This window comes from Numenius arquata, chromosome 6 (assembly GCF_964106895.1).
Source record: "Numenius arquata chromosome 6, bNumArq3.hap1.1, whole genome shotgun sequence".
NCBI lineage: Eukaryota > Metazoa > Chordata > Aves > Charadriiformes > Scolopacidae > Numenius > Numenius arquata.
The window spans coordinates 38865138-38890581 of record NC_133581.1 but is presented as its reverse complement, the minus strand read 5'-3'; the positions used below and the strand labels follow the sequence as shown (position 1 = coordinate 38890581).

Genomic DNA, 25444 nt, shown 5'->3' with positions numbered 1-25444 from the left:
CATGTAATTTCACACGTTTTTACCCTCGTAAGCACTCTGAAAGCTTCAAAATCTTTGCAGAAGACATCTGTGTTGCTCATACATTCATCTGTTGCAGTTGGAGATTATTTTTTTTTTTCCTAAGACACTGCTCATATTTTGAGTTCAAAAGCAAAAGATGAGACCCTTGTCTCACCCAAATCACAGCGTCCCTGCTTTGGCACATGGATTCAGCAGTGACCTCAAAAACCACAGTGAAGCTTCCACCCCTTTACACAGACCTATGTCTATGACATCTCTCAAACAGAACTTTTCTTCAGCCTTCACTGCTAAGGCTGCCCCTCATGAATCTCTGGCCTTGGAGGCAAGGGGGAGGGTATGGAGAGAGGAAGTTTTTCCTCCAGTAGAGGAGGACCAGGTTCGGGATCACTTGGCCAAACCGGACATTCATAAGTCCATGGGCCCTGATGGGATGCACCCGCTGAGAGAGCTGGCAGATGTTATCGCTGGGCCACTCTCTATCATCTTTGAAAGGTCATGGAGAACAGGAGAGGTGCCTGAAGACTGGAGGAAGGCCAACATCACTCCAGTCTTCAAAAAGGGCAAGAAGGAGGACCCTGGGAACTACACACCAGTTAGTCTCACCTCCGTCCCTGGGAAGGTAATGGAGAGACTCATTCTAGATGTCATCTCCAAACAAGATGAACAGCGGGGGATTATTGGAAGTGGGCAACATGGGCTTACCAAGGGTAAATCATGTTTGACCAATCTGATAGCTTTCTATGATGCCATAACTGGTTGGCTGGATGAGGGGAGGGCAGCAGATGTCATCTACCTTGACTTCAGCAAGGCTTTTGACACTGTCTCCCATAACATCCTCATTGGAAAACTAAGGAAGTGTGGGCTGGATGAGGGGACAGTGAGGTGGATTGAGAACTGGCTGTGTGACAGGACCCAAAGGGTAATGATTAATGGAACAGGTTCAAGCTGGAGGCCTGTAACCAGTGGTGTCCCCCAGGGGTCAATACTTGGTCCAGTCCTGTTCAACATACTCATCAGTGACCTGGACGAGGGGACAGAGTGTATCCTCAGCAAGTTTGCTGATGATACCAAACTGGGAGGGGTGGCTGACACCCTGGAGGGCCGTGCTGCCATCCAGCGAGACCTGGACAGGCTGGAGAGCGGGGCAAGGAAGAACCTCATGAGGTTCAACAGGGAAAAGTGTAGGGTCCTGCACCTGGGGAGGAAGAATGTCAGGCACCAATACAGGTTAGGCATGGACCTGCTGGAGACAAGTTCTGAAGAGAAAGATCTGGGGCTCCTGGTAGACAGCAAAATGACAATGAGCAAGCAGTGTGCTCTTGTGGCCAGGAAGGCCAACGGAATCCTGGGCTGCATAGGGAAGAGTGTGGCTAGTAGGTCGAGGGAAGTCATTCTCCCCCTCTACTCTGCACTGGTGAGGCCACAACTGGAATACTGCATCCAGTTCTGGGCTCCCCAGTTCAAGAGGGATAAGGAACTACTGGAGAGAGTCCAGCGTAGGGCAACTAAGATGACTGAGGGATTGGAGCATCTCCCTGATGAGGAAAGGCTGAGAGAGCTGGGACTCTTTAGCCTGGAGAAGAGAAGGCTGAGGGGAGACCTTATTAATGCCTATAAGTATCTAAAGGATGGGTTGAAGGAGGAGGGAGCCAGACTCTTCTCAGTGGTTGCCAGTGAGAGGACGAGGGAGCCAGACTCTTCTCAGTGGTTGCCAGTGAGAGGACGAGGGGCAACGGGCACAAGCTGGAACAAAGGAGGTTCCACTCAAATATGAGAAAAAACTTCTTCACAGTGAGGGTGACAGAGCCCTGGAACAGGCTGCCCAGGGAGGTTGTGGAGTTCCCTTCTCTGGAGATTTTCAAGACCCACCTGGATGCAGTCCTGAGTAACACGCTCTAGGCAACCCTGCTTCAGCAGGGGAGTTGGACTAGATGATCTCTATGGTCCCTTCCAACTCTAAAAATTCAGTGAAATTCAGTGAACCTACGGCAAGGACCCACGTTCAACTAAATGAAATAAAGGCCAAAGCACAGGACCTTCTTGAATCTCTTCCTTACCCTAAACTTGATTTACTTAATGACAGTGAAGACTTCACCTCTGTATACACCAGTTTCTAAAGCTGTAAAACAGGAACAAGCAGTTAATTTACCAGTTATATCGCCAGGACACAAACATTTTTTTAAGTGTTTTGAAGGTACTCAGGTTAAATTAAACCTCTAAAAAGCAGTTTCCTTTATTATTTACATTTTAATGTATTTATATTTTACTTTGATTTCAAAGTAGACACTAGCTTTCTAATTAGAAATCTCAACATCTACCTAATAATAACGCCACAAATAACGCTCCTTACATAGTAGTTTTAAACCATAGATCTCAAAGCATTTTATCTAAGACAATATTGTTGTATTCATTTTATAGACATGGAAATTGAGGCACAGTAAGAAACGAGTTGCTCCCATTCAGCAGGCAAAAATTAGCTGGAATACTAACCAGACACAAAAGAACTAGTGGCTCAAGAAAAATAATTGAAACAAGGGGGTTTTTAGCACTCATTAATTTTTGCTTCTTTCTCAAGAACCTTGTGAGACAGCCTATATGTGTCCTTCACCGTGTTTAGGCACCAGAGGAGGAAAAAGGGGTTACTTCTGGAGGGATGATTTAGTTCACTCTAAAATAAATCCCTGACGCAGGCTAGATGAAGCTGCTGGTTTCTTTTCACTGATTCTAAAGGAAACAGAGCGATGAGCACGGGCTTGCACACGTCGCTCTCAAACATATTAAGTTACGAGAGTGGTCCTTGCAAACTCATAGGACACTCTTTAAATTGCTACTGATTTCTAGCCCATATACACGTAGCCACTTTTCTCCAACTTTAAACTCTATGTTCTTTGGGGGAAAGCTTTCCAGCCAGGTGTTCAATTAACCAGTTGCTTTATTTATTTATTATCAGCCAATGTGGCAAAAGATTTGTCAGTCGTATCAGAGCTGCGTCTGCCCTGACAGGCAGAGATTTGCAAGGAGTTTGTTTTCCATAGGCTTTGTGCACTCCCCATACCCGGTCCCATCCCCTAGCGCAGCAGCCGAAACCAGTTACAACCTCTTACTGGGATCTCTCCGCACTGGGGGATGCTCGGCAGCACCGGTGGCAGAGCAACCGCAGGTCAGTCCTGTCAACTGTCTGACAAAAATCACCATTAATTCCTTTTCAGATCTTGCGGACAAATAGACCTTTTCACTTCAACTTTTACTAAATGCTGAGAACAAGCAAAAAAGGGGTTTTTATCTTATGGAATGTTGCATTTGTTGAGGGGTGCAGCATCTTCAATTTTGTACAAGATTTAGAAGAGAATATTTAATTTCCATTCCGTTTTCCTCTTAAGTCCTGAGTTTGCTGAGTTTCATTATATAAAGGCATTATTTACAAGTCCATTTAAAAAAAAAAAACAAAACAACAAACCCCCTCAAACCAACATGAATTTTAGAATGTGCACGTACTTCAAAACACACCATTCCTAGGAAGAGATTCCCTCTATTTCCAATCCATATTGCTTCGATAGCAATGTCATTTTCGATTCTAATATTTATCTGGAAAGAAAGGAGCAGCCACATGTCGTTATTTGTGTGGCACCACGTCAGCTACATCTCAGGAGCCCTATATTTAGGTCTCAATTTACCGCACCTAATGACTAAGGCAGACAATTTGGATGTCTTTCACCCAGCCCTCACACTTCCACGTGCAAAATGAAACACACACACACAAAGGGTCGCAACTACAAAAGCCAAGATTCCCTTCTGGACCGAAACGTGTCCCTTAGATGGAAAGGACTAGGAAATACAGCTCCAGAAGGTTAAGCGCCCGGGCTTTACTATAACCAATTAAAAGCGAATAGCCATAAAAGTGCAGATACTACTGTAGGGTAATAAAGCAGACTTTATCAGTGACGGTGGTGCACATTACAAACTTCAAACTCATTCCTTGCTCTAATCCATCAGAAACTTCCTGGCTTTAACAGGCTATAAACAGCAGAAGCTTTGAAGTCCAAGGATTAGGATCACTAATAGACGGAGCGAACGAGAGACCGGCTGAAGAGCCAAGTGGAATGCCCTGCGTGGATCTGGAATAAAACAAGTTAATTTAATCAAACTGACCCCTCTCTAGCCATAGGCCAAGAGATTACAATGATTATAAGAGCAATAAAGGGCCAAGGGACACTAGAAACAAATAGTTATTTGCTTCAATGCAATGCTTAGGCTCACATAAGGGCAAAACTGGGCTCTCAAATCCACAATTTTAGCTCTTACAGGCAAAGGATTTTTTTTTTATTTATTTGTTTTGAACCTAGTTTATGACAGTGGCAATTGAAGCAGGAAAAAATTAAACAGACTTTAATTTTCAAGAATTTCTGCATGCAAGATTATTAGAATGATTTAGCCAAAAAGATCGTTCCAATGATTTATTTGCTTGGACTCTCCTGTATCTCAGACTCACTCAAGGGAAATGTGGAAACAATCCATTTGTGCTAAATCCACCCACATTCAGGGCTCCCATAACCGAATATAACACTAAGCATTTTTGCTTTTAGAGAAAAAAAAACCTTCTCACTGTAAAAATTCCAGTTATCATAGATTTTTACGTAACACTTCTTACTCTTAAGGACTGCAAAGCATCTAATAAGCCACTGAACTGGAGGTGTTTAGCACAGCAGTAGTACAGAACACTTTTTAAAGCAAATGACAAAGCTACTCTGCTTCAAGCTGGAGCAAGCTGACAAAACAGCAAATGAACCAAGTGAATGGCAGCAATAGCTTGGCTCTGAGAAGCTTTTAGAAGACAGTAAACTGGGAGAAGCGGTATGGAATCGATTTTTACATTGTATTTTGCTGCTATGCAGAATAGCTATCTTCGAAGAGGGGAAAACAGCAGGAGCTGAAGCCTCTGGAAAAAGAATTACAAAGCAAGGAGTCCTAACGACGCACATCATTCACTACAGAAGAATCCACAAGTTTCTGTATCACCAATTATAGCATTTTTTTTTTGAACACGTATTCCTAGAAGGCAACATTTCTTCTCCCACAAAATCATCACGTTTTCAGATAAAAATGACAGATTCCTACGTACAGCACATAGGAAACACAGTAATTTAGAGCTACTATAGCTACAATATTCAATCCAGAATGACAAAAGGCGGCTTTTATTGCCCGAAACAACACTCAGGATTTTAGTATTAGTGTTCAGAACTTGGAAGCAGCTCATCCCTGGAAGGAATAAGCACGGAAATAAAATGAGCAGTGCTGGAGCGGTTGCCTGGCTCTGGAGAGGGTTATGGGAGGCCAAGTCGAGTGACCTTCCTACACATGGCACAAAAAGGGAGCTGCTGGGAGACAGAGCAGCAGGAGACAAAACCATGGAATTAGGATCTTGGGTTTGAAACCATGGGCAGTAAAGATGTGAGGAGTGGGCAGCCTGCGACCGAGGTCCCACCACGAGGGGATACAGCAGGGCAGCGTGTCAGGCCAGCAGCTCCCCACGCCAGCAAAGCACACCTCAGCTACTGAAAATTAAACAAATTCAGAGATTTACAGCACCGAGTTTACACCGGAGTTATTCATATACTTTTGAAACCAAATCGCCTTCCAAAAAGCGGCACATTGAAATCATTTGGGAAATGGTCTGTGAATGTGGCCTCATTTTACAATAACCATGAATTAAAAAAAAAATAAAATACTATGTAGACTTCACCAGATTTATTCATAAAGACTATAAAAAGGAACATAGTATCATATGTGTTGGAAACGGAAACATTTAAACAAAGGCACATATGTCTTGTCTTTCTGGGCTAGCTGTACCATTTTCACAAGATATTCTGGTGATGCGGGAACTGCTTTCAGACACCCAAAATGTCCCAAGTTTTCCTTTCATGAATCAAAAGATTCACCTGTTTTAGAGCTCCAAGCATTCAAACTGCTTTGAATCACATTTGCCCTAGAAAACAGCCCAGCAGAAGCAGTATTCACTATGATGAGACAGTGTCTACAGAGAAATAAACCCAATCATCGACAAATCAAAGAATGGCATCTCCTTCTCACTCCCCAAAATAAAGGACAGACATGCTTCTCTAACTATTGCCTCTGTTAGCTTTGATCCAGAAGTTAGCAGCACAACCACTGGTACGCTTTTTTCTTTGGATCTACTTTGGCTTTTCTCATTTTGCTTTCAGAAACATTGCCACAAAAAAAAAAAAATCCAAATTTATTTATTTTGAAAGTAACCACGAAATTATTTTTGAAGACACATTAATGAAGCAGAAGAGAGGTCATTCACTACGAGGCAGAAGCAGGCAGGCTACCCCCAGTTTCTACCCACCACGGGGTCTTACCTTCGGGTGGATTCTTGTTCTGGTTGTTCCAGACGACTAACAATTTGGACAGACTGGGCACTTTGGACACCTCCGTGATGACTCGGAAAAGGCTCTCCACCCGGTCATAGGTCAGAACTATGGCTGTGAACCCTTGGGACTGAGGTGGGATCAGGGGAAGGAAGAGTGGGTTGCTCACACTACTCCATTTCTGCAAAGGAAAACAAGAGAACAGGAAAACAATTTGATTAACTTGAATTAACACAGCAGTGGGAGCAATTATTACAGTAGGGAGTCATTCACGTAGCCAGGACCTAACCATCAGGTTTGGAATTTGCTCAGATCAGGCAGGTTGACTTTCCAATTCTGGCAAAAGTGGACTTCAGCAAATTTCTCAAAACCTCTATTCCAATCTCTTTCTTAATTCAATTTTCATTTTTGCCTAGCTGTAACATTGCAAACAAGGGGTTTTACGTAAAAAAATAAAGTGGAAGAGGCAAATAGATTTGTAGAAAACGAAAGCCACGGTGAATTTTGAAGCAAGCCAGCGTGATTCAACTCTTATTTACTAATCACTATTTCAAGACATTTATAGTCAGGGCTCAATAACCAAAGATAAACTTAATCAGTACTACAATTTCAGAAGAGAAAGAGTTAACAACAACAAAACCAATGCAGCAAAAACATAGAATCATAGAATAGCCCAGGTTGGAAGGGACCTTTAAGATCACTGAGTCCAACCATCAACCTCACACTGACAAACCCACCAGTAACCCATGTCCCTCAGCACCACGTCTGCCCGGCTTTTAAATGCCTCCAGGGATGGCGACTCCACCGCTCCCTTGGGCAGCCTGTTCCAATGCTCCATTACCCTTTCGGTGAAAAAATTCTTCCTAATATCCAATCTAAACCTCCCAGATAGACCAAATCCTGTCCTTACTGTGTAACTGACCTACCGAGAGAGAGAAGAGAATCCAAAAAAAAAAAAAAAAAAAAAAGGCATGAGATGCAAAGATGAATTTCAGAGAGTTATCTACTCCTTGTGAATTTTAATGAGGGCATCCCTTTTAAGACTTTAAAGGTCTTACTTCAATACCCTGCCAGCATAAGGAAGTCGGCTCCACTGGCAGAAAACAAGGCAGACAACGAAATTCTCCCTGAAATGTGCCAACCTCCTTCGGAGCTGCCAACGTGGGGGAGGAAGCAGAGAAGGGACCATTCGACAGGAATGAAAGCGCCAACGTTTCAGTCTCAACTTTTCCATTCCAGCTGACGTTTCGAGCAAGGGTTGGGCAGAGAAGCAAAGGGAAAAAACAAGACCTTTTGGGACGAGGTGAAAAGGGGAGTTGGGAAAGCAGAAAGCGAGTGATGGTGTTTTGCGGGGAAGTCTTGAATCCTAGCCTGTAAAAACTATAAGCCTGTAAAAAATAAGAGCTTAGTAACTGCCAGCAGTTTACAGAAATACTGTGAGAATCTCCAACTAAACTCACACCACAAGCCTGCATTTATCAGGAGGAAAGCAAGTTTTACAGACTCAAAAGTTATCAGCTCATATTTGGAGGAAATAAACTTTGCAATTTTCCGTTTCCTGATTTAGTCTTCGGGTTGCTTTATACACCCAACAATTACCCTCCTCACGTTTAGTGGTTAGACCCCTCTAACTAGAGTTAACTCCAAGGACGCGGAGAATGGAGAGCCTGTTACAAGAGTTCGTAACATTTTGACCATTTTGGCAAAGGAGAAAAAACATACGATACGAGTATGATTTCCTTCTATGAACACATCAACACTGAAGGAGGGATAAATAGGTGAAACGCAGAAACTTTTTTTATCCCTGTTTTATCCAGGATGGTCTAAAGGTACGTTCCAGGCATGGGTCTGTCAGCAGGATACCCGTTAGCAGGCTTCCTGAAATAATTGGAAAGAAGGACTAGTCTCCAGCTTTATCGAGTCCGGTACAGGTAGCGTTCAACATAAACTGTCTGTGAGGTTCCTAATGGAAAGCATGAAATTCTAGTTTTCACCCAAGAGGAGTAATAGGATGATATAGAAATAGTAACATCAGAATATGGAATTTCGGTTCGTGGCTACCTGTGACAGCAGAGGACTACACTCAATAATCCACAAAATATAGATCCCTTGCTTTAGCAATTGGTATGTGCAGAGACAAATCTGCTTTCAGATTATTACATTTTCTAAAATTAAAGCTTTTATACATACTTTTGCTAACTTTACTAGAAGACTGGTGGCAGATGGGGACAACCCTCTGATTTTCCTCCAGCTTCAATAATTCCTACAGCAAATCACAATCTAAATGTTACCAGAGCATAATCCATCTCATTAAAGCTTTACGGGCTTGTTTCCACACAACCCCCACCCCAAGACTGCTGTTACCCAAATGACCCTTGTAATGTCGAGCAGCTTCTTAAAACAACTTTCAGAAACTTCTTTTCATTAATACTTGAGGCAGAGGTTTAACATCACGCTCAGCAGAGTGCCAAGAAAATCATACATTTCTGCCCCACAAGAAGTAGTAACGGGTAGAGAAATCTATGGACAATGCTGTATTTACTACTTACGGGTGAGTATTGCCACCTAAATCAGTGGGTCCCACTTGAAACTTATCTAGCAACTTTTTCTCTCTGGCCACAGCATTTCCTAACAAATTACTTGCTATAATATCCCGGGGAAAAAATAACCGTGGAAAATTATTATTCCTTTTTTATCATCTACACCATCTTTATCACCTACAATAAGACTATTGTAGGTACTTACAGAAAAAAAATACAAGTGTACGTGTGCAAGCACATGCAAACGTGCCTGGAAAATCACGATGCTTTCTCTTAAAAACTTAAGTTTTGGGGACATTACTTAAATTCCAACTTTTACTGCTTTCAGAAAGGCATGAAAATTCTCCCCTGCTGGTTATAACATAGGAAAAATAAGGCAACATTTGAGGTGTTTTTGCTCCTGCATCTACTAAAGGATGATGGAAGGAGGGAAAAGCCTGTAGACACACACTAATGGATGGGAGAACCAAGCCTCTCATTTGAGAAAAACATTTCAAAAAGGCAATTAAGCATCTCTCAAGTGCCATTAAGAGCCAACCCCCTGCTGCCTGCCTGAAGAGTGTGTCTACAGTCTGAGACCTATTGACCCCACTTGCTGCAGGAAATCAGGCAAATTCAAGCCTCCATAATTTGCTAAAGTCTTCCAGATTTCTGCTTGGGAAAAGCAAACCATACAGGCAATTAATTCAACAGCAACCTAATTAAATCTCCATTATAGCAGCAAAGCATGAAATGGATAATGACACAGGGATGGGTTCTCCCAGTCACTGCTCAAGAAACCAAGTGGTGAAGGAGCATTTGCTCCAGTCCCATCTTTATTAGGATTTTTGACAGAAATTCATGGGAACTTTCGCTCTCAGAGAGAAGAGCAAACAACAACACAGGATTGATCATCCATCACCTTTCTTTGACAAGGGGCTGACACTCAGCTATGGATAAGACAACCCTTCGCTCTTGCCCTCCCAGCTAACACCATTAGAGGAGCCAGGAGAACTGATCTAAGATTAATAGGTTGTTTGCTGGGAATCATTTTTACGGGCAAAAAGTATCAAGTTCAAACGCCAGCTTCCTAAGAGTCATCTCATGTCACTTAAGTCTCACAGTCTCAGATGTCTTTGGCTCTGAAAAGCCAAAGTAGGGGGACCTGAATGACAGTGAGAACTTAGGGATGGGCTGAAGCCAGGGAGAAAGGAGAATTCAGGACTGGGTGAGCATACAGGGAAGGATTAAGGCTTCTTCAGCTCTCCCGTGCACACTTTCCACAAGTGTGCATGTGGAATAACACATTAGAAATACGGCACCTTCCTTTACTATAGATACATTAAATATTGCTCTCCTTCCCAGTCATTAAAAGCAACCTGATTCTATTTTAGGAAAAGCTAAAACATTAAGGACAAGGTATCAAGGGAGCTGAATTCTCATTATGTGGGAAGCTCAAGTTTGGACTCAATGTGGAGGCTTCAGGTTCAAGTTCAAAGAGAAGTCTTAGACCATTCTTGGCAGGATACAGAAGTGAGACAGATAAGAGCTTCAGGACATCAGTGAACACAACTGGACTAAGAACTGGCCAATCTTTATAAACGCTACAGGACCTCAAACGCGTTGGCAAAATACCAGAAAGAACTAAGACAGGGTCCCATCCCAAAATTTCTTATTTGGGTGTACGCCAAGTGCCACTGAAAGAGATTTGAAGACATCAGACAGATTACAAACTGCACCACAGAACGGGCTCTAGGAAAACAAGGCTGTGTAAGATGTCCCGTATTATAGGAGGAAGAAGCCAAGTACTTCCCAGGTACCATTTAGTGGGAAAACTCAGCAACAGCACTCAGAAGAATAAAATTTCACTGCTCCAATGAACAAGACAGTGGGTTCCCCCCCCCCGCCCCGTGTTATTTTATTTTCAACAACTGGACTCAGCGCTTGTTGTAACCAACATATTAGTGAAACCACACAGTTTGAACAACAACAACTCACCGTCTTTTAAAAGCACAGAGGTAAAGGCAACAGTGCGTTGAGTTTAAACAGCAGCTAAGCAGTTCTATACATCCGAGCGAAGCAGGGATATATATCCCTTGCCTCTGCGGGTAAGGCTTTTTCAGTCGGGTTGTTCTGAATATCAATCTAACCTCAATGTGGTTTCAATTATGAATTACCAGACAAAAAAAAAAAGAAAAAAAAAAAAAAGCCTTGATTTATTCTATTTTGCTCCAATTATTCATGATAAGTTTCTATCGAATGCTTTGAGAAAGTATTTCATCATGTTTCCCATCCTCAAGTGGTCAGAGGGCAAAACCAAAGGAATTAACCCTCTCCGCTTCTCCAGCGCCAACCACAGCACTTACACTCTGCAGAACCGCAAAAAACAAGCTGCAGTGGCCCCCGTCTCACGTTTTGATGAAGGTTATAAACCCTCCCTCAAAAAACATTTGAGCCACAAGACACCCAGGAGTTTCTTCCACCTGCTCCTTTTTGAGCAATGAAACCTGATGCTGTCACAAATCGTGAATTTTGATTGCCAAAATACATCACGCAACTATAACATTAAGTTATTCAGCATATTATTTTTTTTTGGTGTTTAGCTGCTTATATCTAATCAGCTGCCTGAGCCCTTCGGACAGAATCCCTTGGCTGAACACATTCTTTGATATCAAAACTCAGCTTCAGGTTCCTGTCTTCAACCCCTTAATTTCAATAATGTGTCCAAGGAATAGATTTCCAGTGAGGAAAATTATCAAGAACTGAGTTCATATTTACAGTTGTCAAAATACTTATGCTTTTTGGAATCCCTCCATCAATTTTATTGCCATTCTTTTGTAACAATAATATTATAACATTATAACCTTAATAAGAGTAATTCAAAAGATTTGAAAGACAACCAGGAAAAAGATTCTTGTTTCACTGTGGGTTTTTCTTCCCTGGTGTAAGTCAAAGTATCAGCTCCTGACCCAAAAAAACCCAGGGTATGACACAATCTGCATTGGAAAAATGGAACTTAACATACCTTTCATGCTCCTTAAGTTAGAAAAGACAGGGAGTACTGAAAAGATGACTTGCAGAATCCAAAGCAACAAAGTCCCATTATTTTTATTATTATTTTTAAATTAATGACTCCCATTACATAAAATAAAGCCGCACAGTTATGAAGCCCCAGGAGGCACCAGGCAGTGTAATAAACTAGGTATGAACAGCAACGATGAGACCCTCCTTGCCTTTGGCCAGCAAACCTGTATGATTTCTTTGGGTGTATCTCAAAACCAGCTTTGCTGAGGTTAAAAACATGTCTCTCGTGTATCTTTATGCCTCTACTTCTAAGCTCAAGACAAAGCAAAAAGCTCTTAGAGAAAATAAAAGCCCAGAGTATTAAAAGGTTAGGTGTAGTCTTAAGAATTAAACTGTCACTCAAGTGAAAGATATGATATCCAGCTCCCCATTCTGTCAATCAAATCCAAAAATTTGTTGTTTGTGCCTCAAAGGATAGAATTTAGAATGAAAATAAACCTACACATAGGATACTAGCCACACAACACAGGATAACTGTGAGGTTATCTATCACTGTGTAAGAAAAGAATCCTAATTTCTGGGCAGGTAAGTTAAATAAGCAACTCTTAAATCACATTTCACACACACACAAAAATATCAATATAGCCGAATACATAAGGGTATACTCAACTTGACCATAACATTAACACTGGAAAAACATATCGATAAACAGAAATTTATTCAGTATAAGAAAGAATATTTATCTTCTACCATGGTAAATAAAGCAAAATTTCACCCTGTTGATTCCAACCGGTCACACAAGGGAGCAGGAAATACAGCAGGAACAGAAACTAATATTGTTCAATGGAAAAAATATGGAAAAAATACCAGATGTGCATTGCCCCAAAAAGTGTCAGCTTCTTCTCATTTACAGGGAAATAAAAAAAGTGTATGTTAGTATTTGCTTAATGCTTCAAAGATGAGGAATGGTATATTAGGATGGAAGTACAGTTATAACAGGGGCATTATCTGGAGACTGGGGGCTGTAAAATAACTAGCCAAAGAGCTTAGAAATAGCCTAATTATTTAACAAGTGTCAACTGCCTGGTAATTGGCAGAAGCCCACAAAGTATTTGGTAAACGAACATCCTACTCAGGCTTTGCTAAATGAACGGCACTTTTTGCACTAGGTTAATTTGGCTATTTTAGTTTAAACCAAATGATGGTGCTGTTTTCTGCCTCGCCAGGAGAAATGCAATCTGGTGTGTTTATTTTTCAGCATAGTGATATTCTCAAGTGATTATTAAACTACGGTCTGTATCATCCAAGGTCAAAGGCTCAAAAGCAGCCCCTGACAAAAAAAAAAGAAAAAACAACCTCTAAAGTTTTATAGGTCTACTTTATAAAAAGGCTCGAAAGAATTTCAAGAAAAAGCAACTAAAGAAATCTGGAAAAACCCCGTCTTAGTCATTTTTCCAAAAGCCATATGTGTTAGCAAGGGATGAGGCGAAGTAAGAGAAGAATTTAAATAATCTACAAAGAAGCACAAGTGAGAAAATAATTTACAGAATCACAGAATCTTCATGGTTGGAAGGGACCTTTGAGATCATCGAGCCCAACCACACCCCACCCCCCCAAAAAAACCAAACAAACAACCCACAAACAGACACAACCCAACAATCTCAGGCACTAGAGCATGCCCTGAAGTGCCACGTCTACACGTTTCTTAAATACCTCCAGGGATGGTGACTCCACCACCTCCCTGGGCAGGCTGTTCCAGTGCCTGACCACTCTCTCAGTAAAGTAATTCTTCCTAATATCTTATCTAAACCTCCCCTGCCCCAACTTCAGACCATTTCCTCTGGTCCTGCCATTATTCCCTTGGGAGAAGAGGCCAACACCCACCTCTCTGCACCCTCCTTTCAGGTAGTTGTAGAGGGCAATGAGGTCCCCCCTCAGCCTCCTCTTCCCCAAACTAAACATGCCCAGTTCCCTCAGCCTCTCCTCGTATGACTTGTTCTCCAGACCCCTCACCAGCTTGGTGGCTCTCCTCTGGACACGCTCCAGCAGCTCAATGTCCTTCCTGTGGTGAGGGGCCCAGAACTGAACACAGCACTCGAGGTGAGGCCTCACCAGTGCCGAATTTACCTCTGTTAGAGCACATCAAAGTACCTAACTGAAGAGAACAGATCACAAACCCAGGTTGTGAGCTCCAGTGCAGCCCAAACTGGTAACCATCAGAACGCACGCCGGAGAAGTGGTCTTTTTGTGGCTTACTTGAAGGTAACTGATTGCTCCTGCCTAATAGGCAATGGCTGGGCCAAGAAATACAGAGGGCATGAAACTCCCACACCTGCAGCAAGAGACTGTCTGAGACATAAAGGACTCACACGGTTCCAGGAAGGAATTTCAGGCCCCAAAACCATCATTTGCCCCTCTTCATTAAAAGGAGGAAATATCTTGTAGGGCGTTTTTAATGAAAAGTACTATTCCATACCATATTAGCATGTTATATGCTACTAGTCTTCTCCTTCCTCAACAGGATAGCGGACAAGTAGGAAAACAATCCACTTCACAATGTAATTTTTTTCTTTAGAACGGGCCAACACTCTTCAGTCAACCCATACAAACACATAAAATTCTTGGATCATTTCCTCACTGTTATGTACTAAGTACGGAATTAACTGCATCTGCATTTATCTTCTGTGTACGTTCTATTCCCTCCTGCTGGAAACACTCCCTCCTCCACTGCTGCTGTATCCACACTGGGGTGAAGATACTCAGGCAACAGTCTCACTAATATTTGGAGCCAATATAAGCCAAATTAATGCCAAAAAAGCAGCCTTCCAGCCACTCAGTCCCTCCCTTGCCCCCCTTCCTTTTTTTTTTTTTTTTTTTTTTTCCTTTCTTTGGCTGGCTGAGTTTTACACGATGAAAATTATTTCAGTTAATTCACCACAAGTGAATCAGAAAATTCAAAAAGAAGGTAGCACGGAGAGAAAGAAGTCATCGTCCAACTGCAGAAGAGTGCAGGACTGCCTCTTTGGGCAACAGGACCTGCTCAGAGCGGTTTAAAACGTTTGGGAAACTACAGATGGCACAAGGTGGTCTGGTGTCCCTTTGTGCTGAGACGAGAAATATATGAGGAAGAAGAATAAAGCTGATATATGTGCAGATCTAGCTAGGAGCACTGATTTTAAATGTGTGAATATCACTTCCACGCCAACTGTCCAAGATAACAACCACCCCCCTCAGGTATGAAAACAGGAACAGGTTGCCCAGAGAAGCTGTGGCTGCCCCATCCCTGGAGGGGTTCAAGGCCAGGCTGGATGGGGCTTTGAGCAACCTGGTCTGGTGGGAGGTGTCCCTGCCCATGGCAGGGGGTTGGAACTGGATGATCTTTAAGGTCCCTTCCAACCCAAACCATTCTATGACTTTGTAAGAGCTCTGCATTTAGTCCTTTCTGACCACAACATCACGAGGAACGAGCAGAGCTCGAGGAACCCTTCTTGAGGGTCGGCAGGCTCTACAGAGGGACCTGGACAGGTTGGATCAATGGGCCAAGGCCAATGGGATGAGGTTTAATAAGGCCAAGTGCCGGGTTCTGCATTTCGGCCACAACAACCCCAAGCAACGCTACAGGCTTGGGGAAGAGTGGCTGGAAAGCTGCCCGGCAGAAAAGGACCTGGGAGTGTTAGTGGACAGCCGGCTTAACATGAGCCAGCAGTGTGCCCAGGCAGCCAAGAAGGCCAACGGCATCCTGGCCTGTATCAGGAATAGCGTGGCCAGCAGGAGCAGGGAAGTCATCGTGCCTCTGTACTCGGCACTGGTGAGGCCTCACCTCGAGTACTGTGTTCAGTTTTGGGCCCCTCACTACAGCAAAGACATTGAAGTGCTGGAGCGTGTCCAGAGGAGAGCCACCAAGCTGGTGAGGGGTCTGGAGAACAAGTCATATGAGGAGAGGCTGAGGGAACTGGGCATGTTTAGTTTGGAGAAGAGGAGGCTGAGGGGAGACCTCATTGCCCTCTACAACTACCTGAAAGGAAACTGTAGAGAGGCGGGGGTTGGCCTCTTCTCCCAAGGGAATAACGACAGGACCAGAGGAAATGGTATGAAGCTGCGGCAGGGGAGGTTTAGATTGGATATTAGGAAGAATTACTTTACTGAGAGAGTGGTCAAGCACTGGAACAGCCTGCCCAGGGAGGTGGTGGAGTCACCATCCCTGGAGGTATTTAAGAAACGTGTAGACGTGGCACTTCAGGGCATGCTCTAGTGCCCGGGATTGTTGGTTTGTGGTGGGGTGTTGTGTGTGGGGTTTAGTTGATGGATGCTGCTTTTTTTTTTTTTTTTTTTTTTGGGGGGGGGGTGTTGTTTGTTTGGTTTTGTGTTGTGTTTTTTTGTTTGTTTGTGTGTTTTTGTTTTTTTTTTTTTGTTTTTTTTTTAATGTGGTTGGACTCGATGATCTCAAAGGTCCCTTCCAACCACTAAGATTCTGTGATTCTGTGAACTGGGTGCCGAACCAGCCCAGTTTGAAGGCAGAATACACACGGTGAGTTCTGGAGGGACAGTTCTAGCTCGTAATGTAAGAATTTATGACACCCAATTACTCACACATTTCACTGTGGCATTCATGTTAACTCGCAGGTGCTTCATTTTATTGGCCCTGGGGCCAACCTGAAATAATTCTCTTTAAATGCTTCAGTCTTGGAGTTTGTTTAGGGAAGAATACGGCAACTTTCTTGTAAATAAGAAACATATTCAAGTCAGCTTTAGTTATTTTGTCTTCTTATCAGAGTTAGAGGATACGGTTGCCATCTTCCGCTACCTCAAACGTACATCTGTATCTGCTTTCCAACTATAAGGTTTCATTCAGGCTTACTAGATATTGTAATAGTGCTCTGAGTGGGCATTAGGCACGAGCTTAGATGAGAAACACTCAGGCTCAAGTGGGATCATTATTCCCCTGACAAGCAGACACCAACTGTGGAATTCCCACTAGCACAATTCTTTTTTAAAAAAATGATAATAACTACTACTAAATTTATTATTATATTTACTAGCAGATAGTGTATATATCATCACCTTCTAAATTGTCTGAAGTTAGAAATCATCTGAGTCCCGAAAAATATGCTCCCCTATAGACCACAACTGTAATATGCTCTCACCTCAAAGAGATCAAATATATTCAAGAAAAAAAAAAAATATCTCAAAGATAAATCAGAGAAGGCTCCGGTTACTTGCTTTGAATGAAAGAACAAGGGTGAAAATCAAACAGTATTAGCTGGCTTCAAAAAAAAAGAGAAAATAAAAAAGAAGAAAAAGAAGAAAGAGCCTTGTGAAAGGAAACGTTCATACATGCTCAGAGTAGCTATCAAAATTCCCAGTTAAAGATATCACAGGACTGTGTACTGTTGTCCTACAAATTTAACTGCTGTTGAACAATTCCTGATCTGAATTCTATTTTCTTTAGCTGACCCTCTGAGAAAGGGTCACAAGCACTCTGTGTTGCTGGCTAATACGGAGCTTACACAGCCCATAAAGGAACTTTTAATGACATTTCTGTTTCATATTGAAGCAAGAAATGAATTCATGCACATATTAAGCAATTTTCATAGGCTAGGATAAACATCAAATTCTTTCAACTGAGACATAAAACCACCAAGGAACTGACCATTCGTGGCATGAGAGCGGCACGATACGAGGTGTTAACCCCAACGTCCTGGACTAATTCCAGCCTGTCTAACTGCAGTCAGCTTTCTAAATTTTCTTGGCAATTGCACATGGATAGAATATTCCTGCCTACTCCTACTGCCCTAGCACGGTATTGTTATTATGTGTTCCCCCCGGCTTCAGAGTTCTGTTCCTGTTCTGTTGCTATGTCTGTGGTCATAAACCTTCTGCTTAATAACCTCTAGGTTATTTTTTCCAAGTATATATTAAAGAAACAAAACAAAACAAAACGAGCCTGCTTGTTGCTCTGAGGAAGATTAGCTTCCCCAGAAACGGATGGGTTTCCAGGATAGGTGAGAACTCGGGAGATGTTTTTGTCCCCTTTAAAGACTGAGTAATCTCTATAGCTGTTTTCTTCATTTTACTCAGCATTTCAAGGCGCTCGCTTGGCGTTAAGTTGTAAAGATGTTAAGATGTTCCCATCCCCTTCTCGCAGAGCCCATACTTCTTGTGCAGCTTAATTTCTTCTTTAAATATTGACAAGCACCACGCTTGCTCTCCAGGCAATGACAACCGTAGGTTACTAATGCCTTTGGAAACGGAAAATCATCTTCTGAAACCCAGCAATGAGCTTCTAACTCTGTCAGCGACTCTTCACCCTCAGCCTGAAGAGTTTGAATTAAAACACACTGAAGTAAAAAAAAAAAGCTCCTGAGCTTTTAAAAAACTCTACGAAGCCTTCAGAGAAACTCTCTCTACACCGTCATAAAGTGAGACAGTTAACAAGTTTGGGTTTATTAGTAAAGCAAAACTATTTTTTATATTTTGACACAGAGAAAATTAACTGATTATGGGTGAAAATCATCTGCAGGCTTTTATATAGTAAAAAAATCAGAACCAGCTGCTTGGTGCAGAAGGTTAATTAATACTCCAGTGTTTCTTCTTAACAGAGGTGGGGTTCAACCAGTGAAACTTTTTTTTTTTTGAAGGAAAAAAAAACACCACAGCAAAACTTTGATCATCAGTTTCTATATAAGAGAAATAACGTAGAAATAACATGGAGAAAATTGTAGGCATAGGAATAATCAGCTGTTTCATCACAATTACAAGAAAGAGCCTTGCAGATTGTTTAAGATCTTCAGTCTTTCCACCAACTATTTCCACTGCAGTTATTCATTTTTAAGAGCGCTAAACTCACACTAAATACAACAGAAATAAAGGAGTGTGTGTGTGTGCATGAAAAATAAATAAATACATAAAAAAGCAAGCAATTTAGTGCGTGCAATACCAAAAGTTAAAAGTTTGCATTTCACCACCAGGACATAAAATGAACTGCGAGTTATTTTCCCAGTTGTCATCAAATATATTAGCTTCATCTGTGTGAGTCCCCAGCACAACACACACAAACACACATACACATAATTATTACCAAGTTTCATAGCACGTACCTTTCGTACAAGAAAAAAAAACCCCACAACCAAACCCACAATTTGTTTTATGAAACAATCAAATGAATTTACTTACCACAGCTGGAGGATCATTCCATTCTTCGTAAGAAATCGCAGCATAGGGGTAAATTCTATCGTTGATAATCTGAAGAGTAGCAAGAGCAATTGCTTTCATCGACCGAAAATAGGCTTCCCAGAACCACCTCGCCTATAAAGAGAATATAAGTTCACTTTCAGTCCCGCACCGATCCAGCGCTTAATAATCAAACTGTGGTTTGCCAGGCACAATCTCTTCCACACAGTCTACAAGTCAGGTAGAAATTATATTAGGAGGCATGTTTATTGTAGCTAGGATATTTCCATAGAGCCCGAAGGCTTCAAACTCAACCCCATCCCCCGCAAAAAATAGGATTTACAGTCAATAAAGAGAAGCAGCAGCATTACTTTGCAAGGGATTAAACGTAACGAGAATACTTGAAGGAATCGATTACTTTCACACTTTTATCATATGTTTTCCTCTTGAAAAATGTCAAAAGCAGTTCAACATTCAAGACCAGGGTGGACGGGGCTTTGAGCAACCTGGTCTAGTGGGAGGTGTCCCTGCCCAGGGCAGGGGGTTGGAACGAGATGATCTTTAAGGTCCCTTCCAACCCAAACCATTCTATGATTCTATGACTATAGAACAGAAGAAACTGCTGTTATACTCAGTTTTTCCAAGGCAGAAGAATCCATAGCGCAGCTAAATATCCAAATAAAAGCACACAGCCTAAAAGGTAGAACTTACAAGTCATCTTTCAGCATCAATATTAGAGAGCTGATCGGCTAGAGAACTTCAGCCACCATGAACCCTACCAAACTAATACCCTCCCAAGTCTTCCAGAACCCAAATATTATTTATACAAGTAAATAGTAAGTTTTTCACATAAAAGTACATTCACACGCCCATTCGTTACAATCATTAACCTGGGCTAATTTACAACACGGGCGGTGTAAAACTGCTGAAATGAAGCACGTGATTTTCTTATCCACAAATGCACTGAATTTCAGGGATGAGTTCTTTTCAAGCGAAGGTCCTGGATGGCAAGTTTTAATCTTGTCCCAGTTTCTGCGTAAGACAGAAACGCTGGAAGAAAAGCATAGTTTTGGAAATGAAAATGCTGACTTATCTGATTCTCTGTTAGACACATAAACATACTTTTTAAATGCCTAGAACCATCAAATGATCCTGCAGGACCCCATACAACCCACCAGGAAACACACTTTGCCAATAAACGTAGTTTAGGCGTTTTGGCCCAAGAGATGCGAATTTTTTCCAGCTGATTTGTCTTCAGGGAACTCCAGCACCTTGAAGTGTCCAGAAGGTAATTTAATTTGCAGTCTCCCTATGGTTCAGTATCAACCATATAAGTATGCCTTTGCATCTAGGTTGTAGAACAATGCAAATGAAAGGTATTTTCTCAATAATTGGAAGCTCGAGAAGCTTTCAGAGCCAGAACACAACAGCTGAAGACAACATATACATTTGGGCAAGCACTATTCTACTAGTGCTATCGATTCCTTCAATAGCAAAAAGGCTCTACAGACAGGCTGGTTTTAATCACATGCTATGAGAATATTAAATAATATTATTTAGAATATTAAATTACTGAAGGAACACCAAGCTTTTGGGACAGACTTTAAGATGAACCAAAAACAACTCTCGTTTAGCTGCTGTTAATAAGTTTGTCTTATAGAAGACAAAGAGTGATTCCTACATGCACACTTTGTGCTGGAGCGTTTCTAGGCTAAATCACAGCGTACAGGAAAGTTTACAAGTAGGGAAAATGCGAATTCACAAGCAAATTTGCACACACTCATGCATACGCTACCCTGTGCCTTCCCATGAGTGTAAACTACAGGATTCAGAACTAAAGACCTATGGCCGAAACACTGGTCCTAAAACTGTTCTGCGGGTAGTTTGTAAAACAGGTTCTTTGGAATAGTTCTGTTCAATATTTAAGATGAAAAAAAAATAATCCATGCTACAATTAAAAAAGCAAACTAGGGAAGGGACAAGTGCTCTCTGGGGCACTACTTTTATTGTGAGAAAACGTTAACAACCATAAGCCTCACTAGTTCCAGGTATTTCAAACTTTTATTAAGGAGACTAATGAGTATGTCCAAAAATTACACTTCTCTGGAGCCTGTCATCCAGAGAGCGCAAAGCAATTTCAATCTAGAACGGAATCGCTTCCCTCTCCTTGCTTCTCTCCCTGGTAGGACTAAACAGCTGGGTAACAGGCCGATTCCCAAGCACATAGAACAAAACGTGTATTATGTCCAACTGAAAAAGCAGAAAAATTACATAAACAGGTAAGAACAAATAACATCTGCCTTCCTAAAATACCAAAAAGGCACTAAATAAAGCAAACAACACATGCTAAGTATAAAGACTTCAGTATTCCTTTCCCTCTGCCCCATTCATAAGAAAAACATATTATCCAGAACTCAGCGGCAATGGATTTAAAAAGAAAACCAGAAGTAGATTAAGAATTAAAATGAACAGCGAACCCCTCTGCTGCAGTATCCTAAATGAACAAGAGTGAGAACAGAGATTTCAGGTTTCATTTTCACGTCAGACAACAGTTCAGAACACCTAAGTAGAGAGAAATTATTTTATGTAGCCTTTTAACTTTAGAAAACAGTTAAGTAGCTATTAATTGTGTAAAATACACACAGCACTGTGCATTTCACTGTTATTAAGGGAGAGCATTCCTGCTGTTCTAACTCTAAGATTCTTTATTAATACTGTAATATCTATGATTATCTATGGCTTCCTAACAATCAAAGCCGGTTTTCCTCCTTCCGCAAAACCAGGATGGATCTGATTCTAGTTTCTCTTTGCTGAAAGAATGTTTGCACTGTCAGGCAAGATCACACCTTTATACCAGAAGCAAAACTGGAGAAGAGGGCAGAGGGAATTTACTTTTTATAGACTAATATTTACATAATTAATTTTTTGTAAAGAGCTAGAAAACGTTCCCACAGTCATCTGTAATTTTTTGGAGTTGTATTTTTTTAAGGCAGAACTCAAAACCTTCTAAGGGGATTCGAAGTCTCCAAACAGATGTTTCAGGGTCTCATTACTTCCTCCCCACCTTGTTTGCTTTTATAAAGCAGAACTGATTAACACGGCTTGCTGGTGGCTGCTCTCAGCATGAAAACTTACCGAACGTTTTTGGGAAAGTTTTCTATTGGGAAGATGTACATCGATTCCATTTGAAATATATTTTCTGCTCTACCTGGTGTGGTTCAAAAGCTTATGTTGGAATGTAACAAATACCTAGGGGGGATATAAATCCCATTAACGTGTTTGGGACACAGGAGAGAGAAACAACAATAAAATAAAATTTAAAAAATTTAAAAAAAAGAAATCTGTTCCTGATTCCTATGCCAACTTTCTTAGTATTCTTACACAGTTTTTCCGAGCTGTTCATTTCTCTTTTCTGTATCTATGAATTCAGAAGACTCATAACCATGAGTCAAGAGCATATACTCATATGCATATAACCATATACTCAAGAGCAGCTTTAAAGCACCGGGTAACACTTGTAAGGTATTGCAATTGTAACACACTAAGTAGAGCTACCTCCAAACCTTTCAGGACCTTGAAAGAAATGATCCATAATTACAGATCTTGTCTTCCACATTGCGCTGATTATACACAGTTTACAGAGTCACAGAATGATATGAGGTTGGAAGGGACCTCTGGAGATCATCTAGTCCAAACCCCCTGCCAAAGCAGGTCCACCCAGAGCAGGTCCCACAGGAACGTGTCCAGGTGGGGTCTGAATGTCTCCAGAGAAGGAGACTCCACCACCTCTCTGGGCAGCCTCTTCCAGGGCTCTGACACCCTCACAGGAAAGAAGTTCCTCCTCATGTTTAGATGAAACTTCTTATGTACAAGTTTGTGCCCGTTCCCTCTTGTCCCGTCCCTGGGCACCACTGAGAAAAGACTGGTCCCATCCTCCTGACACCCACCCTTTAAGTATTTATAGGCGTTGATCAGATCCCCCCTCAGTCTTCTCTTCTCCAGACTAAACAGACCCAAGTCCCTCAGCCTCTTCTCGTAAGAGAGATGTTCCAGTCCCTTAATCATCTTTGTAGCCCTCTGCTGTACCCTCGCCAGCAGTTCCCTGTCCTTCTTGAACTGGGGAGCCCAGAACTGGACACGGTGCTCCAGATGGGGCCTCACCAGGGCAGAGCAGAGGGGAAGGATGACCTCCCTCCACCTGCTGGTCACACTCTTCTCATTGCACCCCAGGATGCCATTGGCCTTCTTGGCCACAAGGGCACATTGCTGGCTCATGGGCATCCTGTTATCCACCAGGACTCCCAGGTCTTTTTCCTCAGAGCTGCTCTCCAGCAGGTCATCCCCCAACCTGTACTGTTCCATGGGTTTATTCCTCCCTAGGTGCAGCACCCTACACTCGCCCTTGTTGAATTTCATCAGGTTCATCTCTACCCAGCTCTCCAGCTTGTCCAGGTCTCACTGTGTGGCGGCACAGCCTTCTGGTGTGTCAGCCACCCCTCCAAGCTTTGTATGATTAGGCTACCATTCCTTTCAACTTGAACCAAAATTAACTTCTAGTACTCTACTGATCTCCTTGATGAGGTTTCAGAATTTTCTAAGGAAACACGCTACATGGACCACAGGCTTGTAAAGAAAGCTGACTTTGTATATACCTAAATATTGCTTAGGTCACAGGCAATCTAAATTGCAAATACAGATCAAACGTATACTTTGTACAACTGCCAAAACAAAACAGATGAACATATGTTAACCTATGGGATCTTGTTCTGGATGTATGGGTTACCAGGAATTGCAAACAGGTATTTAAGAAACACAGCTTCTTTTCCCCTTCTAAATTTCTAGATAAACAGAAAATCTAGCATAGATTCAAGACGAAAGACAGAAAAGCATTACTTTCTATAACAGTTTTACCAAGGTGTAGAAGAGTTAAATTTAGAGTACTGAATGACTTGGCTGAGAATGAGAAATACATTATATTATTGGGTTGGCCAAGGCGTTGGAAATGACTAGAATCTTTTATAATACAATAGATTCCCCATGAAATTAATTCACCTGAATTTATTTTTGGCAGAAAATTTTACAAAGCCAAGACAGCTTCACCATGGAAGCCAAAGACTGAAGGAATAGGGATCCAAACTCTCCCCTCTCTCCAAGCAATGAGCTCTGCAGACCAAGGTCACACACATGGCCATACCAGTAAGTAGTTCTAAATTGTTTCCCTTCCCTCCTCCCCACCCCGCTTTCAATTGCTGCATCCCCATTAGATCAGCCGTGAAAACCCACCACATTCTGTAAAGGCTAAAATTGTTTAATATAATGTAGAGGTATTCATTTATCTCTACAAATACATACGCACACTTTGAGGAACGCTAGCAATATCTCGAGACAGAAGAAAAGGTTTAGAAACTTTAACAGTTTTCTTCCTCAAAAATGTAGACAGTATAGGAAATTTTGTGTTCCTTCAAGCAAGTAAGCAAGCGTCTAACCCAAAATTTCAATTTCACTTGTTTTCATAGAATGGTTCAGGTTGGAAGGGACCTTCAAGATCATCGAGTTCTAACCCCCTGCCCTGGGCAGGGACACCTCCCACAAGACCAGGTTGCTCAAAGCCCCGTCCAGCCTGGCCTTGAACCCCTCCAGGGATAGGGCAGCCACAGCTTCTCTGGGCAACCTGGGCCAGGGTCTCACCACCCTCACAGCAAAGAAGTTCTTCCTGAGATCTCATCTAAATCTCCCCTCTTTCACTTTAAAACCACTACCCCTTGTCCTACGGTTCCACTCCCCGATAAGGAGTCCCTCCCCATCTCTCCTGGAGCCCCTTTAGGGACTGGAAGGGGCTCTAAGTTCCAGGATTTCAGATCCAGGATTTTGTTCAGGTGGACTATGAAGAAACTAAACTGATGTTATTCAGCACATACTGATACAGGCAAGAGCTTGGGATGGAAGCATTTGCAGTTATTGTCATAGGAGACAACAGGCAGTGATAGGGTAGCCTACTCACAGAAAGTAACATTTATTTAGGTAAGGTGTTATTTTCCTTAGAAATAAACACACTTGGGGGCCTTGCATCTCTTTATAAGCTCTTTACAAGCCAGCGTAGCATCAGGTTACAAAGTCCATTCATATAATGTTTATAAGATCTAGTGTTAATGCCGCTAATGGTGCCCCAGCGAAGACTGCAAGACAGATCAATGTAAATCTTTTGATTAGTTTGTGAAAAGAAAAACACTGGGCATGAGGCAAGGAAAAGAATACTTTCTGTAACATTCAGATCAAGCAGAATAACAGCCCAGGAAAGGAGCTTTCTAACCTCCTGCCTTTTCA

The 25444-nt window shown here is 42.0% G+C and overlaps 1 protein-coding gene across 2 annotated transcripts in view; it reads right to left on the bottom strand.

Annotated features, from left to right (window-relative positions):
• Nucleotides 1–25444, bottom strand: part of EXT2 (exostosin glycosyltransferase 2) — a 93622-nt gene that overhangs the window by 34510 nt on the left and 33668 nt on the right. For both annotated transcript variants that reach the window (XM_074150034.1, XM_074150033.1), the window contains exons 8-9: nt 19124–19255; nt 6399–6588 (exon numbers count right to left, since the gene is read on the bottom strand). In XM_074150034.1, the coding sequence (XP_074006135.1) occupies nt 6399–6588; nt 19124–19255 (322 nt within the window). The remainder of the gene's footprint in view (nt 1–6398; nt 6589–19123; nt 19256–25444) is intronic.